At 37.9% G+C, this 18,701-nt stretch overlaps 1 protein-coding gene across 1 annotated transcript in view; it reads left to right on the top strand.

The window, feature by feature from the left end:
* The window catches only part of HDHD2 (haloacid dehalogenase like hydrolase domain containing 2), a 28,086-nt gene that overhangs the window by 4,756 nt on the left and 4,629 nt on the right, over positions 1–18,701 (top strand). Inside the window, exons 2-5 of the mRNA XM_079783961.1 lie at positions 3,254–3,364; positions 6,160–6,368; positions 8,176–8,260; positions 16,612–16,828. Of these exons, the coding sequence (XP_079640087.1) occupies positions 3,264–3,364; positions 6,160–6,368; positions 8,176–8,260; positions 16,612–16,828 (612 nt within the window). The 5' untranslated portion in view covers positions 3,254–3,263. The remainder of the gene's footprint in view (positions 1–3,253; positions 3,365–6,159; positions 6,369–8,175; positions 8,261–16,611; positions 16,829–18,701) is intronic.

The following is an 18,701-nucleotide window of genomic DNA, read 5'->3' as shown; positions in this document are numbered from 1 at the left end:
TCTGGGGCTTACTGTGGGTTTATTTTGTTTTTATGTTTCTACCTTATATGCAGAGATGACTGACTTGGAGTGGGAACAGACTTTGGGAAATGGGAGGAGCAAAGGAGCTATAAGCTATAAGCTGGGAAGGAATTCAGGGAGCATCTTGGCCACCTGAAAGGAATGCCCCTAAGAAAGAACAACACTTAGAAGGACAACACTGGCAATCTAGCATATTCCTGGCAGCTTTGGGAGTTGGACCAGCAGCAGGGATTAGCAGGCCTATGTTGAAAAGGAGAAAATCAATGCTTTGGGGGGTAATGTGTCTTCCAGCCTAGAGCTCGAGACTATAGGCAGAAGAGAAAGAGTGAGACATTATCTTGCCTCCCTAACCCATATTCTGAGGAGAAACTTGGGACCAGAGCAGGGAAGACACTTGGCCAAAGTCACACAATGAATTTGAGGCAGAATGAGGACCGCCACCCGAGCCTACTGACTGTCAGTCCCAAGCTCCACGATCACATTTCATAGGGAGCTAGCTAGGACAGAGATGTCTTCCCTCCACACACCATCTGTCCCAAGGTAAGATGTCATTAAGCTCTTCCCATAGATTCTCCACAAATTTGTGGTAATTACCTATTTATATCTCCCAGGTTCTTTTCCCCCTTTCCCTCTGCTTCTCAGTTTAAAGGAGATGGCTTTTCCATGTCCGCTGTCACATAGGGCTTGACACATAGAAAGTGCTCAGTAAACATTTGCCCTGTAAAGATACAAGTGAATACAGCAACATGGCAACAATCCTGTAAGGATACAGATGAGCACAATACCCTCAGACTCAGCAGGACCCCAGAGAAATGTTCACATCTATGTTCACCAGGAGATATGTACAAGGAGGTTCAAAGATGTCCTCTTCATTATAATAAAACTAGAGGCCTGGCGCATGAAATTCGTGTGCGGGTACAGTCCCTAGGCCTGGCCTGTGATCAGGGCCATCTTCCCCAGCTACCAGCAGCCGATCCTGCCCCCCCCACCCCGGCCCCACCACAACCCACCCCCAGTTCCCTGTTTGCCATCGGGCAATCAGAGCCTGCTGGCTGGGGGTGGGGGGTGGGGAGAGAGGGAATGGGGAGGGACCAAGAGGTGGTCAGTGCACCTCATAGTGACTGGTCAAGCAGTTGTTCTGGTTGTTCCACCATTTGGTCGATTTGTATATTTTATACACACACACACACGATATTCATGATCAGGGGGACAAATAAAGTATATATCCATACAATGGAATTCTATACAGTAGTGAAAGTGAATGAACAGTGGCTACATGTGTTAACATGGAGACATTTTCCAAGCATGATGTGGACTGGTAAGGCAAATCACTAAGAGTAGAAAGAATAACAATACAAAGCTTTCAACACATCAAAATCTAGAGAGTAGTTTTCTTGGTGAGAGGAAGAAGGGAAATTAGTTCAAAGAAAGGTACACAGAGGGCTCCAACTCCATCTGTGATGTTTTATTTCTAAAGTTGAATGATGGGTAATGGAGGTGGTTGTATTATTCTTGATACCTTTTTGTATGTCTGAAATATTTCATTATTTTTATTTTATTTTTAAATCATACCTTATACTCCACTGTGTTTAGGATATAGCTCACAATAAATTTTAAAGAGAAAATATGCAAAAGGAACTTTTATATTACTAAGTAAGAACAGTATTTCCTGACTTTAAAGTTACTGTATGACTTGACCAGTACATACTGTTACAGGTCAGGTTATACAGTAACTTGTACATACTGTTAGCTCCTTGGCCATATATGTCATTTCAGGTTATAATAGTGGAGGTGAGTGATTAGAACATACCGTATTTTCCGGCGTATAAGACGACTTTTTAACCCAGGAAAATCTTCTCAAAAGTCGGGGGTCGTCTTATAGGGCGGGTGCTGAAACTTCTGAGCCGGACTGGAGAATCTGCGGTCGCCGCATATGGTGGGGGGAGCTCAAAAACGGCCGCACTCCATTCATTTCAATGGAGCTGGACGGAGACCGCAAGTGCCTCTGGTCGGCTCCTTTTTGTGCCGCATACGGCGGGGATGCGACTGCGGCCGTTTTTGAGCTCCCCCCCACCATATGCGGCGACTGTATGAAAGCAGCAAGGGCGGTGCTGTACAAGTACAGTAGAAGAAAATCCACTCACCAGGATTCGTGGAAAGAAGTGACTTAATGCAGTCCCAATGACAAGGTGAGGGGGCGCCTCACCAGGAAGGTGTAAGTGAAGGGCGGAGCAAGCTGCAGGCGTCAGGGACGCCCGGGGTATGGGAAAAAGAGATAGAGCTGTGCCCAGAAAAACACGCCTCTTTCACCCGTCTGGCCCGCCCTTGTATCCTATTACCGTACCTCCTTCTCTGCCTCTCAGATCTCGCTCCTGAGGACTGCAGTGAAGCGGCATTGCTAACTCGCCAGGGACTTGCCCAGCACTTGTTCTCTCTCTATTGTTTGTTATCTTCCTCCTATCATCATCAGTTCCAGTTTGGTTGACAGCTTAGAAAACAAACAGCGTGGCAGCTCCCATGGGTTTATTGTCTTATCCTTCCTTTCAGCTTTAGAGTGAATTAGGAAAAGTTTAATCCACTTGCACTGTTTTATGTTTACATGTTTGATGACTAACAGCCTTATGTTTATAAGTGACAATTTTCCTGACAAATACCTGCATGACATAAGCATTTGAAATATTCAAATCAAATCTGATGTTTTTTAAATTTTTATTTGGTGTGTGTTGGAAGAGGGGTAGTCTTATACGGCGAGTATATCCAAACTCTATATTTTAACTGGAAAAGTTGGGGGTCGTCTTATACGCTGGAAAATACCGTAGTCATCACATAGAACCAAAGATGAAAAAGATGTTTCCAGTGAATTAGTGCTCCCATACACCCATTCTTCAGAGTACATTATTCTCATATTTAGAACTAAAATAAATGAATATATTGTTAAACCAAAGAGTTATTTTAAGAAACCTAAAAGTAAATAGAAACTTCTTTTTATTAACTCCCCCTTTTCCCTTTCTAATTTTAATTAAAGATTTTTTTAAAAACTAAGCATTATGAAAGTTTTATGAGTCAAATTTTGGATTTTTATTTTTAAAAAAATGCATTTCCCCCCCAAAAGAAACAGTTTAACACTAAGCTGTGTCTTTCTGGATATGAATGATATTTTTGAAGACTTCCCAGTTTTTAATTGTCCATTGTTACCTAAACTGTATTTTTAATTTCATTTGCTCTCTCCTAGGGAATGAAGGATGGCAGCACGCCGTGCATTAAAAGCTGTTTTGGTAGATCTCAATGGCACACTTCACATTGAAGATGCAGCTGTGCCAGGCGCACAGGAAGCTCTTAAAAGGCAAGCTATCCTCCAGGTTCAGCTGATAAATAAGTTTGTAAATGCCGTTTTACCAAGGCAGATCATTAGCTGAATGGATGACCTTAAGATGGCATTTCACCAGCTTACCATATATACAGAAACTGCCTTGGGTTTAGCTAGAAGATGTATGCATTGTAATATCTTCCAAACATTGTTCTCTAAGCCTTTATTAGGTTTGGCCTTTTGATCTGTTCTTTTTGTTCTTTGTGTGCATGTTTTTTTCTAAGTCAGTAATGTAAATTCGTGAATGAAAACTCAAGATTCTAAAATGTTAAAGGAAATAGCATTGGAAAAATCACAAATGAAGGAACCACAAAGTGAAACACACACATACACAAAGGCATAGTGCTGTCCACTCCCCTTTCACCTAAGATCTAGCATTAAGTGTGCAGCAGCTCAAATAAAATGTAATTGAGCGACTTGAAATTTTAGAATTATTTCTATCAATGAAATGTAATGCCTTTGAAGGTTAGTGACTGTTTTATATTTCCGATGTATCAACCACAGTACTTAACATGTCTAGATACAAACGGGGATACATAGTAAAAGCTTGTTAAAGCAAACTGAACATGTCCTGGCCAGTGTGGTTCAGTGGTTGAGTGTAGACCCAGGAACCAAGAGGTCACTGGACCCGGTTGGGGCACATGCCTGGATTGCAGACTCGATCCCCAGTAGAGGGCGTGCAGGAGGCAGCCAACGGATGATGTTTCTCATTGATGTTTCTATCTCTTTATTGCTTTCCCTTCCTCTCTCTAAAAAAATCAGTAAAAGCATATATTTTTTAAAAAGTAAACTGAATGTGAGTGTCCTGAAAAAAAAAATCATCAGTACAATAGTACTGCTAATTGGTATTAAATACCTTCATATTAAAATTATGTAGAGAAGTTTTCAAAGTCAGCAATACTTAGCATGTGGTGCTTATTATTTTCCCACCTTAAAATAGTCACAGGATGATGTTACTAAGGAGCTCTAGTGACTAGTATCACTACACCAGGTATAAGAGCCAAAAATTGACACAGATCTTGCTAGCATTCTCTCAAGGAGCTTACCTTCAATTTGGGGAATCAACACATACAAAGAGATTTATGTATCTGATAGGCCTCATTTGGAAGCTATCAGTTTAGTTAGGAGTCATGATGTTCATGTTATAGGTGGACACCATGTTGTTTAACCATTTGTACGCCATAAGCCTCTATAGACACAAGCGGCGGACCTTTTTTAATTAAATTCAAAATATCGTGGCAGTTAACTGGTTAAAGCCAAAAGAAAATCAGATGCACAGTTGGACTTTCTCTTGACTCCTTGACATTGTCTCTTAATTAGGCTTTCTCTGGGAAAGGAGCTTTTACTGCTCTAAAGATAAGCTTTTTACTTTGTATTGAAGACAAATCTTTTTATTTCTGGTGAGCAATGAATGACACCACTAAGTAGGTCTGTAACTATGAGCCTGCCATTCTGGAGGGGCAGGAGCCTGCGAATTACACATTCAGAGACATCGCTATACTGTTATGGCTGATTTTGGTTTCTATAGAAACAAACAGGCTAAGGGAAGTTGAGGGACCAGTAAAAAGAAAAGTTTTTTTTTAAATCCTCATTAAAAATGATATGGTTATTTCAGTACTTCTACTTGTTCATTTTTAGGATAATAGTTACGTTGAAATAATCAGTTTCTTTTGAGAGATAAACCACCAATTTAATGTGTTTTTAAGAAAAGCTACCACACAGATATTATAGAGGCAACCATGATTACAGTGAACTATTTAATCTTACAAATTTAGTTAATGTTCTTTGGGTGAACACTTAAAAATCTCTGTTTCTGTTTTATTTGCTTGCTTGTTTTCAATTGCGTTTAGTGCTTTTCCACCTTGTATTCATTTGGGGCAGGCACAAAATAAAAAGCAATAGGGTATTAATATAAAATTTTAATTGGAGCTAAAATAAAATTATTTTTAGATTTTTGGATTAAAACACTTTAGGACCGAGAAAATAATTTTCATTTTTAAAGAAAGCTAGACTGTCATGAATTCTTTCTCTGATACCCGATTGCCAGTTTAGGTTCCGAAAACAGATCACAGAATCAAAACAATTCTATATGTAAGTAGTTCAAGGGAAAAACACATTTTATTTAAAAAGAAAAGAAAATATTTTCTTGGATAGATTGTCCAGATAGATTCTGTTTATAAATTTGGTAGCACATCTTCTGATTGTCTAAGAAGGAAAAACAACATCTTGAGGTGTCCTCTGTTCTCTATTATAAGAGATCAAGTCCTGTACCAGGACATAGATTGGAGTCTTTTGTCTCAGCTCTACTGCTACCCAGCAGTATGAAGCTGAGCGAGTCACTTAGCTCCTCTAGGCCTCAGTTTTCTCCTTTTATAAGAAGAGAGGGTTGCACGAGTAGATAATCTCTAAGGTAACTTTTACCTCTCGTATTCTGTGAGTATAATGGTTACTAAGCTTGGTGTGTGTGTGTTTGTTTTTCACTTCTTTGATAAATCCCTGCAATAAAATTCAGTTGAAGTACAGAAGTTCTCAAAAAGGTAGACACAGCTTTTACAATTTACTTTTTAGCCTTTGGCAATAAAGTGGTCCAGACGGTGTGGATAATATGTAAGCAATTCTGGGTAGATAACAAAAAGATTATTGGTAATAAAAATATTTACTTGATGACTTAGCCTTCATTTTAGGACTGTTGGCAAGTGCTACCAATTTAGGAGATCTTATGGGGCTAGAATGTAAAAGCTGCCTGTTGACATCTGAATTTATTTTTCCAGGTTACGTGCTACTTCTGTAATGGTTAGGTTTGTGACCAATACAACCAAAGAGAGCAAGAGAGACCTACTGGAAAGGTTGAAAAAGTTGGAGTTTGATATCTCTGAAGATGAGATATTTACTTCTCTGACTGCAGCCAGAAATTTAGTAGAGCAGAAACAAGTCCGGCCCATGCTGCTAGTTCACGATCGGGCACTAGCTGATTTCAAAGGTAGGGGAAATTGCAAAGATTTTAAAATTGGTTCTTCATATCTTCTTATAAATCATTCTTTAACTGAATATTTAGATGTATTTATTCAGTTTTCCTCCTATTATATTGAAAGGGTCAACAGATCTCTTGAATCTAAATTGGTGTTCCTCAAACCTGTTCTGACCTCACTCCACAGTAAATGAAACACATTGCATAGTAACCTAGTACATATATGTGTGTGTTTATATATATACTAAACAATACTTTTACTGTATGAGAAGTACCCTATTTTTTGTTTGGTTTACTTGTTTATTTGATTTTGATGCTATTTAGAGCTCTCCAAATTAGTTTTGTAATCTAATGGATCATGACCCACAGTTTGAAAAAGCACAGTTCAAAATTACTTTGAGTATTATAATCCTTGATCCAAGAGCTACTGTATTAATTTAATTAAATGAGATAATCCATAATCGCCTTATTTAAAAATAGGTGTCATTCTGTATAGTATGAAATTTTAGCAGTGAAATATTTCAATCAAACTGTTTTCCCTTTGGGAAAAATGAATAAACTCTGGAAAAAATATCCTAGTTTTAAGAAACTTTGCCACATTACTTTGTTTTGTAAGTGATACTAAGAGTGAAATGACACAATATAGAAAAATGGGTATAAAACCATGTGATGGCTATACAAACAATGATTAGGGACATTCCGCATGCATCTACAGTGTATTTGTGTCTCTGGCTTAGCTGAAGTACTATAAAACAATATTTTAATCAGGTTTTTCTCTCTTGACTTTTATTTGAAGAAGGTTAAGATTCTAGTTGTATTGGCAGTGAGCTATAGTTGGGATACATAAGCAGAGTCCCTGATAAGAAATCTTTGTCAGTCAGTCCAGGAACATCCTTATATACATGAAAATACCCAAAGTAGATGGGTTTTTGAAAGGCAAGAAATTTCTCTTCTGTTATTGAATATCTTTGCTAGTGGTAGCAAAAATCTTTAACTCTAACTATAGCCAACAACTTGGTTTTCTTCCTTCAGCAAACTTTAACCAGTTACTCAATACTCATGGATGCTGGTAAGGAGGAAATAGGAAAGCTGGATATCTACTCTTCCTATTTCTTTCCCTTACATTTTGGTGGTATTGATATGAAAAATGCTTTAAGTCAAGCAGTAAGAGAGGCAAATAGGAATTGGCATATGGGTAATATACAGAACAGTCTGACTTTTAGTAACTGTGTTGGTGAATATACTTGTTTGGTTGTCATATTTGAAGTCTTATTATCAGGTACCAAGGCCTTAAAATATGCCTAAATTATGGAGTAATATTTGTGACACTAAAAGTAGATGAGACATTATGTAGAAAATAGCAGAGTCTACAGTGCATTCCATGTTTATCATGAATATGTTAACCTCAACTGTCAATTAGAGTGTCTAATTTCCCTTCCCTCTTAGATTTTCCTCATTAGTTGCTATTGATCTGATAGCTCATAGGGAATTCATGGCTGTTCTTGTTGATTGTAATCAGTAAAGCTTTTTGAAGTTAGAAATTACTTGTTTGAGAACATCAGGTGACAAGTTTCAACTCAGATTCTAGTTAATGAGTAGCTGTAAAACCATGCAAAAGCAATATGCAAAAATACTAGAACTTTTTCTTTCTTTAAGTATCTCTTTCATTATTGCCAAAGTATACAGGGCAGGATAACCTCTTAAACTTCAGATTATTGCTACAATAAAAATTTGTACTTGATTTACTAAAACTCTTTATTATAAAATGTAACATTACTTTTAATTGCATTTCTCAACAATCATATTTTTTCATTCCCAGGAATACAAACAAGTGATCCTAATGCTGTGGTCATAGGATTGGCACCAGAACATTTTCATTATGAAACTCTGAATCAAGCATTCCGGTGAGTCTCTAGCTATTTAGCTATTTATTTTTCATCTGGTCATATACTTCCTTCTTTCCCTTCTTGAATCTTTGTCATGTAAGGTTATACATGTTTTACTTCCTAACCACCTAGATTGTACATGAGGACACACATCTTCAAAATCACTTCAAGATCAACATCAAATATTATTTACTAGAGGTCCAGTGCATGAAATTCGTGCACGGGAGGGGGTGTCCCCTCAGCCCAGCCTGCACCCTCTCCAATCCAGGACCTTTTGGGGGATGTCCGACTGCCGATTTAAGCCCAATCCCAAGGTTGTAGGCAGCCATCTTGTGAGGGTGTGAGGGTCAATTTGCATATCACCTCTTTATTATATAGGATTATTATCCTGCTTAGTTTAAAAAAATTATCAATATGTTAAATTGAGATGATCTTGGTTGGTTTGTTTTTTATAGAATCAGTATTCTGGAGCAGAAATCCATAAAAAATTTGCATCTCTTAAAGCTAGCAGTTTTATCTTTTATCATCACTCCTATGATTCTCCACTGAATATGCTAATTTCTAACAGAAAACAGCATCAAGGCTAATGCCCCCCAAAACAGTAAATGTGACTCTTCCTCCAGTGAGAATCCACGCATTTTGACCATACTTTCAAAGAAATTATACTATGGGTGCTAATGGTAGTCTGAACTGGAATAATAGTAGGGATGAAGAAAACCAGATTCAGGTAGTATCAACATGACTAGATGAGTGACTGAGTTTAGGAAGTGAAGAAGGGCAGTGAGTCAGGGAGGACATCATATTTCTCACCTGGGCACATGTGATGGAGAACACTCCCTGTGAGGGGTTCCAGAGGTGATAAATTCAGGTTGGGGCTGTTTGGCATGTGGGGCATCTAAGTGGAGATGCTCCAGTGGCTGTTGGTTGAAATTGGGGGAAACACAACTAACACATATAATGTTATAAATCTTCAGTTATGTGTGCATTTTACTTTTATGAACTTTTGCTGCTGCTTACAAAGGGCAGACTGCATACTGGTTCTCATACTTCCTAAGATAAACTGGGTCAGAATTTACTTACAAATCTGGTCTAGAGTGAGATTGTGACTTTTTCCCTTGGATTTTTCTCATCTTTCATCTTATCTTGTCTTTTACTGCTTGTCAAACCATTAAACAGTATACTTTGTCTTTGAATTTATGACAAGTAGCTCAAAATATTATATAGGGATACATTGACCTAGCTTAAAACTTTTTTAGGTGGGTTGATAAATTTTTGGTATTTAACATCAAGAATGCTATAAAAACATCATTTTCTTACAGTAGAAAGATCTACAAGGATCATTTGAACTTTTATTTCATGTAGAATTCATTTATTGATGTATATGTCCTAGAATCACTACAAAGCTCACACATCTGGGCACATTATTTACTGTTAATCTTGAAAATGGCTGTCTTCGTGTACAATCTGTGTGGCCAGAAATAGCACCCTTTTCCCTGTGTGCATTTTAGAGCCTCAGTTAATGGAAACTACGGCTACTTAATGCACTTAGTCATTGTGATAGTCTAGCCTTTGTTTAAAAGTAACATACTCACTTTTTATAGTTGCTCAGTATCCGCTTACTGTAGTTATTATCTGGAGGTCCACTGCTGTGCCACATGCGTGAAGATATATGTGGGGGTATGTGGTGTTAAAATTTCTTTTGCTTCACCTACTTCAGTTATTCTGTGGCTTCTTGAGGTTGGGGTGGGGGCAATATTATATCACCTGCTCCTTAAGTAAGGTTTACAGCTATTCCAAAATTGGTTTTCATTTGAAATAGAGAACCTACTTCCGAATTTACTCCTGCTATCTTTTATTCATTTCTTTAACCACAGAATTCAAGGAGAAGGTATTGATTGATTTTAGCTAGTAATTTGGGAAGGACATATTTAATAGGTCTCTGCCTTAGATGAATGCTAGGCTCAGGGTAATAAAAATGTATGTTGACATAATACTGACTTTATAATTGCTCGGATGCTGTCTAATTAGTACACTTCCCTAACCGTATTGATTTTTTTAAACACTACACTTTGAAGCATTACAGTGCACTTATAGGTCAACTCTAATTTCACAAATGCACTTAACAGCTGGGTGGAGAGTTAACAGAAGGATTTTAGGTCTTGCCCTTCTTTGCATATTGATGTCTCCACAGAGACTGTGCCTTCCAACCAGTGACTACAGCTGTTTGGATTGTAAGTGGCAAATATAGACATCTCAAATGAACCACCGATTAGTTAAATTACTGTTCAGGTTGATAATGAGAATAAACATTGGATTTTAAACCCCATGGCATAGCTGCCTTGAACACCAGCTTCAGAGGCCTATTGCCCTCAGGTGGATGCATTAGCCTTCCACATTACACTGCCTCTTATTTACTATTTCAAATGGGTAGGCCCCCAAAAATGCATAGTACAATCTGGCTATAAATATGTCCTAAGTGTTTGAATGAATTGAGGATACTGCATTCTAGAGATTGATTTTAAAGAAGAAATAGACATGATTTGGGGGGTTGGATTCTAGAAAACATTTAAATTCTAAGAGCCATTGGTGTCTTTTTTCCTTTTACCTACTACTAAAATATACAAGGGATAATATAACAAACATCCTTAGGCCTATCAAGCAGTTCCAGAAATACAAATTATTGACATATGGGATATCCCTGCATATCCTTCCCCAATTTTATCACCCAAGACCCAAAAGTAATCAGGATTCTGAATTGTGTTTATCATTTACATACATTTTTAAAATACTATAACACATATATAGGTATTCCTAAACAGTATATGGTATTATTTTGCATGTTTTATACTTTACTTATCAATTGCTTTCTTCCCTAGTAATACTGTATGACTCATCAATATGAATATCTATAGCTCTGGTGTATGCATTTTCACAGTTGTGGTACAAGCTTGTAGCAAGGTCTTTTTTATCTTCTGACCTCAGTTAGAAGTCCTAAGCTTGAGCATTTTAGTAATGGACCAATTACAACTAAATTTAATGATCTCTATTAGGAAGAAGGCTACCTGGGCAAGCAGATAACTTAATTTACTTTGAACTTAGCATTAATAAGATTAAAAAAATATCGCAGCACAAAAGTAATATGTCTTCATTGTGGAAAATTGTATATGCTCAAAAGAGAATAAACAAAATTCTTCCATCTAGCTAGTTTGTTTCCATGCATATATCTATTTAGGCAAAAAATGAGAATCTATATATACTGTGTATGTATACTATGTGGTAATTTGCTTTTTAAAAACCCAACAATATGTTGTGCATGTTTTTCCACATTCTTAAATATCCTTCTAAAGCATGTTTGATTCCCATAGCATATTCCACTCTCAGAAGTGCAATTAGTTGAATAGCCATGTTCCTTATTGTTGGTTATTTCCAGGTTTTTGAAGATAACTTAAAAAAAAAACAAAAAAAAACAAAGCACCTTTGAGAACATTAGTTAAGCAATATTTATGTTTGTTCCTTAAAATTTTTTCAGAAGTATAGTTGTTGGATCAAAGGAATTTTGAGGGAAAACTGCATGGAATAGCTTAACCTAGGAAAAGTTCAAGTTTTTAAAATAAATTAAGAGCAACTGTTCTCCAGCTTCTAGAGGAGCTTATTTAAAATGTAATTCTAGCCCCAGTCAGTTTGGCTCAGTGGGTAGGGCCATGGTCCGAGGACTGCAAGGTCCCGGGTTCCATTCTGGTCAAGGGCAAGTAACCTCGGTTGCAGGCCCATGTAGTAGGGGACTAATCAATATGTCTGTTTCACACCCATGTTTCTCTATCTCTGCCTCTCCCCCTCCCTCCCACTCTCTCTAAAAAGCAATGGAAAAATATCCTCGGGTGAGGATTAACAAAACAAACAAAAGTTATTCTATCTAAAAATAAGTAACATCACAACTTTCACATTTAAATGCAAGAGGTGAAAGGCTGCTTAACAGCAATGTTTTGAAGATTCAAAATGACTTAAATTTGAAGTTAATGATTTCTTTCCTATAATTATTACAAGGTGTGAGAATCCTCAAAAAGTCTTAGAGATGTGCAGAAATTATTTTTGTTTTTTTGTTTTTTAGGAGGAGATTCTTATCACCATAAATGGTTCCTGTGGAATGTTAGATTGCTTTTCTTTTCCAATCTCCTCAAGAAAAAAAATTAAAAGTTAATTGCTCCAATATATTCAATTCCTTAGAAAGGGAAAAAGAGAAGGGGAGAAAAAAAGGTCTACAACTATGACTTCAATTATTACTGCATTTGTACAGAAACTCCTGCATCTTTTCTAAGTATTTAGAGTCCTGAGCATGAGTAATTCCAGAACAGTGTGACAGCAGGACTCACATTAGAAATATTTCTGTGGGCTTTATCCATTTTGAAAGTGCTGACTGCTGCTTTGCAGTTTCTTAAATCAAGTCCAGACTATGAGAAATTGTTTAAGATTTAAGTACTTGAGTTGTTTAAAGTATTCCATTAGTATATGCAAGAGAACCACTTTAAATGCCTATGTGAAATCCACAGAATACAGAATTTAGTTTAATATCTGTCACTAACTGCTCTTATTTTTTTAATTTGGGGATATTGTTATGCGATCAAGGCAACTTTTGCTACTCTAAATAAAAGTTGCAGTTTAAAAAGCCACATAAATATAGTCTGTTACTTTTTTATTAATCTATAACATACACAGTAAAGTACACAAATTGTCAGTATACAATTCAATAGCATTTTACACATAGATATATACCTGTGTAACCCTCTGATCAAGATCTAGAACATTCCAGCACCCTTGCCTTGTAGTACACTCTTTCCTTTGGTAACACTACTGACTCCTGTCAGGATTGCCAGTTCTTGGTCTTCATAGGAATTAAGTCATACAATTGTGTAATTTTTGTCTCTTGTTGAGATTTATTTAAGTTGTTGCGGGTAGCAGTACTTTCTTGTTGTTTTGTTTCTTATTTATTTTTGTTGTGTAGTAGCCTATTGTATGACTGTCCCACAGTTTATTTATTGTTCATTTGGATGGTTTCCAGTTTGGGCTGTTATGAATAAAGCTGCTATGAATGTTCTTTAACATGTCTTTTGGGGGATATATGTGCTAATTTCTCTTAGGTCTGTAGAGTAGTGAAATTACTGGGTAATAAGTACTTGTTTAGCTTTAGTAAATATTGCTGAACAATTTTCTAAAGTCATTATAGCAAGTCATATATTCCCACTGGCGATGAGTGTGAGTTTCAGTTGCTCCAAATCCCCACCAGTCTCTGACCAGTCTATGTAATTGCAGCTATTCTGTTTGGTGTGTATAGTGGTATTTTACTGAGTTTCAGTTTGTGTTTCCCTGGTAAGTAATGTTCTTGAAACATTTTCATGTACTTATTGACCAGTGGATAATTTCTTTGCAATGTGCCCATTCAAATCTTTTACCTTTTCTGATTGGGTTGTATTTTTCTTACTGATTTGTGTATATGATGGAACTCATTATATATACATGTTTTTGGTTGGATATATATATGTATACTGAAGATATTTTATTCCTGCCTTTTTGTGCTCTTAAAGTATGAGAACATGATGTTCTTAATATTGATAGAGTCCAATTTGTCAAAATGTCTAGTTGTGCTAAGGTTGAAAAATCCTTAATAAGAACCCTAGGCCCACATGAAGTGATTTGCTGGTACCTATTTTAAGAAGTATGGACACTACCTTCTGGACCAGAAAATACCGTGGGGCTGGGTGGAGGCAGTATTATACATTGTAGGATGTTTAGCAGCATCCCTGGCTTCCACCCACTAGATGCAAGTAGCACCTCTCTTTCCCCAGTTGTGACAACCAGAAAGTCTTCAGGCGCTGCCAAATGTCCCTGGAGAGCAAAACTGCCCCTGGTTGAGAACCACTGAACTAGATGTTTGCCTAAGATGTTTCTGTTGTGGCCCTGCCCCTCACTAGGATTTTTCAGTTTGTTCCGTTGCCCACACGGAAATCACAGCCAGCATTTTTTGCATCAGGCCTTTGTGCCCTTTTTTCCTTGCTTCTTGCACTTCGGTGGTTTTATAGTTAGATATAGATAGAAAATTATCAGAATATTTCCTTCTGATACATTATTTCTGGTGTCAAAAACAGCCAACCCTTTGCTGCCCTGTCTCGTAGGTATAAAAACACTCCCAAGTATTGGGGTGTCTATTTTTGATATTTCAAAAAATGTCCTTCTATATAATAAAGAGCTAACATGCAAAGGTCGTCATGCCCTTGCACCAGGGCTGGGGGGCCTAGCCGGGTCTGTGTCTTGCGCGATTTCGAGGCGTGCGCGGTTGGGCAGGGACTTGACTCTGGGTCCCGTGGCATGCCCCAGACTCTGACAGAAGGGAGATTTTCATATACATTTTACTAATTTTCTTTCATCTCTGACACTTCTATTATAGAGAAAGGGCAAATAGCAATATTAAAATATTTCCTCTAATTAATTCCCCTTTAATGTGCACGAATTTCGTGCACTGGGCCACTAGTTTAACTATAAAAGTTCTTCTAATCTGTGTTCTAGAAAATGTTTACCTTTCAGTCTGTCCTGAATATGTTTGGCTCTTCAAAGACTCGGTAAAGCTTATGCTATGCAGAGGATGATAGAAGCAGGAACCACTTCCCTGAGAGATGCCTATCTTTTCCAGCCTCGTGTAGTCCAGTTTCCACTTAGAGACATGTAGAAGAGCCCACAGTCTCAGCCCTTTCAGGGAAGGCACTAAAGCACTGCCTGGGAATTGAGTACACACATCAATCAGGCTGATAAGTCTTATCCCCAGTTAATACATAATAAAATATTAACAAAGCCAAATCAAATGAGTTTTTAGTTTAGCTATGTAAGTGGAAAGCAATTTTGAGGTCTGTTGCATAAAGAATTCCAGTTCCGTGGTAGAGTAGCAAATAAATGGGATTGGGGGCGGGTGACAAGAAGGGAGATAGATAAATCACCCATTATTATCTCATTGCTATCAGCTGTGGTTCTTTAAGGCCAGCATAGTGGCTTTTTCAGGTTTCCTAACAGCTAGATTTTAAGGTCTGCTTTAAGAAATAAACTTGTATTAATATTAGTGAATAAATTTGAAGGATCTATCCTGTGCTGTGACCAATTTGTAGTAACTAACAGAATGGCCCAGTAATAGTCCAGTATTGGTTTTTACTTAATAAAATATTTAATCATAAATGTCTGAATTCTGCATATCCCACAGGAAGGCATTTCCATGCCCACCGACAAAAATAATTTAGCACTTTCATAGCTGAGCGCTTAATTACTCATAATTGTGAAGGGTAAGATGTGATGAATTCTTCCTCGATGGACATACTAAATATTTTAACTATGTAGATGGCTTAAAGTAAATTAAGCTTTGTGAGATCATTCATTACATTGGGTAAAAGCAGTTTTAGTGTATCATGTCCTGCATTGCATTAGATGATAATATTGGTGTGACTCTTCTGCTACGAGTCTGCAGGCTGCGTCGTTGGGATGGATGGCAGATTTTTTTGGATGGGGGTTGGGTGGTGAGTATTAAGAAGCTGTTGGTGGGGTCTTTTGGGTTTGTTTTATGTTTTGCCTAAGTCACTAATAAGGATTCTTAACTATATGTAGAGATTGGTTATCAAATTAATGGTAAAATGCTTTGTGCTCTTTGTTTGGTATGAGAATAATTATCCTAATATCAGGACAACAAAAGAGATGTGGCAGTAAAGGCTCTCCCTTAAACCTTGTTGGTGTGTTCTCCAAGGAAGATGGCCTGATTTGCAAAGTAATGTCAGAAGCAGTCAAAAGGTAGAATGAAGACGTAAAGGAACAAGCAGAAAGTGTTTGTAAAATGCTCTATTAAAGTTCTGAATTAGAAAGAAACTTACATATTGGAGTAGGGAAAACAGGAAGTCAGGTATTTAGGAGTTAGCTGAATGTGTCACTGCAGCAACAGTTGTGATACTGGAAAGGGCTCAAGAGCCCCCTGCTTACCATTAGGGAAGGTTGAAACAACTTGTCTCATTAAGTTAAGCTTCTTCCCTTGAGTGTCTTATTTAGCTTTACTTCTCTTAATTCTCTTTCCCTGGTGATTCGGGTAAAGTGTCTGAAACCTCTAAAGGTAAAAGGTTGAAGCAATCCCAAATTTAATAATCTATCACCTTTCTTCAGTGTATTTGAGTTTAATTCCCAGCAGTTCTTAGAGAATTCATTAGAAGATAACAAGTCATTAAAAGTTAATAAGAAACTCTTTGTTTCTGTGAATGTGAAGACTGTAAAACCACTTTGTAAGTCTGACATTCTTTTCCAGTCAAAAAGGCCTTGCTTTTAGCCAGTCTCCATTTTCTCTGTCTCTTTAGGTTACTCCTGGATGGGGCACCTCTGATAGCAATCCACAAAGCCAGGTATTACAAGAGGAAAGATGGCTTAGCCCTGGGGCCCGGACCATTTGTGACTGCTTTGGAGTATGCCACAGATACCAAAGCCACAGTAGTAGGAAAACCAGAGAAGACATTCTTTTTGGAAGCACTGCGGGGCACTGGCTGTGAACCTGAGGAGGCCGTCATGATAGGAGACGTAAGTAGAAGAGCTCAGGAAATGCCCTGAGTTCGCCTGCCATGCTGGGCCGAGCCAGCTTGGAAGCACTGCTTTACACCCAAGCAGACTCTGCTGCTGACGACATCAGATGGAGAGAAATGGCTGCCTCTGAGTCAGGCTTCAGGTAGATGTGTAGTAGTATTCTTCTAAAGAACTGACATTTTGATGATTTCTGACATTCTCTATAGTATGATGAGATATATATAATTTAAAAGACCATTAAATGCAAGTCAATCAAATGCTTGATAGGTGTTTTTAAAGAAAACTTTACAGAAATTTAGATTTTTCTAATATTACTTATGCAGGGAACAACCTATACCTAAAGGAGTCTACCATTATTGATTTTTTCCTTAGTGTATGCTATATGGAAGAACTTACCAATGTGTCACAAATAGCTACAGGTATTGATTGCCTTAGCCATTTGAGTGGCAGGTCTGGACTTTTGGAGACTCTAGCTGTGAGCACCTTGTCAGTTTACTCTAGTGTCCTGGGGAAACATCCACGTGTGCCATAAGGGAGAAGGAGCTAGAAAGCACACTGCCTTGTGTTAAATAGGTGGCAGTGATTACTAGTATATTTTAGTTATAAATAATAACTTGTTAGGCTGGTCCAAATCTCTCCATTTTCTGACTGGGAAACTGAAAAATGGAGCCGGAAGTCTGCATGCCTCCATTCCTGTAGCTAATTAGTGGCACAGCTGGAAGTAAAACTTGAGGCTCTGGACGCCCACCAAGACAAACTAGATTTCTTGCTTTCTTAACTTGTGATGGTGCAAGTGTTTCACGGTTCTCCTGATACCCTCTTCCACTTCGGTGTGTGTTCACCTCACACTAAATAGGATAGTCATTGAATTTGGTATTGTTTTCAGAAGCTATCTTTTCAGTCACATCTATTCTTCTTGGCAAGTCTTTATCTGACTTTCCTAGGCAGATATGTGTTTGAAAAATGGTTATTGGAGTTTTTTTATCCCAGGAGATACTGGTTTTGGGACAGGGTGGGAGACAGGAAAGGCATGCAATAGAAGCTTTGTGCAGGGTCCTTTGTTACCTCAGAGAGTGGCGGTTTCTTCCCTCCCTTTCTTTGTCCACTTTTCCCCACCTCCCTTCTTCCTTCTCTTCCACTCCCCCATCTTCACTGCTTCAACAGGGAAAGTTTAGATGCAACAGAAAAGATTTTAAGTCAGACTTTGAATGAAGATTTTGATGTTCTAAAACTCATTTCCAAGGGCTGTTGTTGAATAATATTAATGATTTTAATGGAAAAATATTTTCTTCAGGCATGATCTGAATGAACCTTGCTCATAGATATGAGATAGCAGGATTGATTTTCTTTTTTTTTTTTTTTTTTTTAAATATATTTTATTGATTTTTTACAGAGAGGAAGGGAAAGGGATAGAGAGCTAGAAACATCGATGAGAGAGAATCACCGATTCAGCTGCCTCCTGCACGCCCCCTACTGGGGATGTGCCCGCAACCAAGGTACATGCCCTTGACCGGAATCGAACCTGGGACCCTTCAGTCCGCAGGCCGACGCTCTAGCCACTGGGCCAAACCGGTTAGGGCGGGATTGATTTTCTTGATGTTTCTCCCAGTCCTTGGACTTTATTACCTTGTGTTTATCATCACAATCAACCAAGCATACTCATCCCCATCGTGAGTAAGAATTGGAAAGAGCATCTCCTTTTCTAACTGATCGGTTGTTCCCATGTGTGAAGTGAATGTCAGACAGTCCCATGGTCTAAAAATAATGATTTGACTTGATTGCAGCTGTTAGAGACAATCAGATGGAAGGTAAGGATAATATATTACACTAGAGGCCAGTTGCACGATATTCGTGCAAGAATAGGCCTTCC

Source organism: Cnephaeus nilssonii (genome assembly GCF_951640355.1).
Source record: "Cnephaeus nilssonii genome assembly, chromosome: 11".
In the NCBI taxonomy this organism is placed as follows: Eukaryota; Metazoa; Chordata; class Mammalia; order Chiroptera; family Vespertilionidae; genus Cnephaeus; species Cnephaeus nilssonii.
The sequence above is the reverse complement of the archived record's forward strand: the minus strand, read 5'-3'. Positions and strand labels throughout refer to the sequence as shown.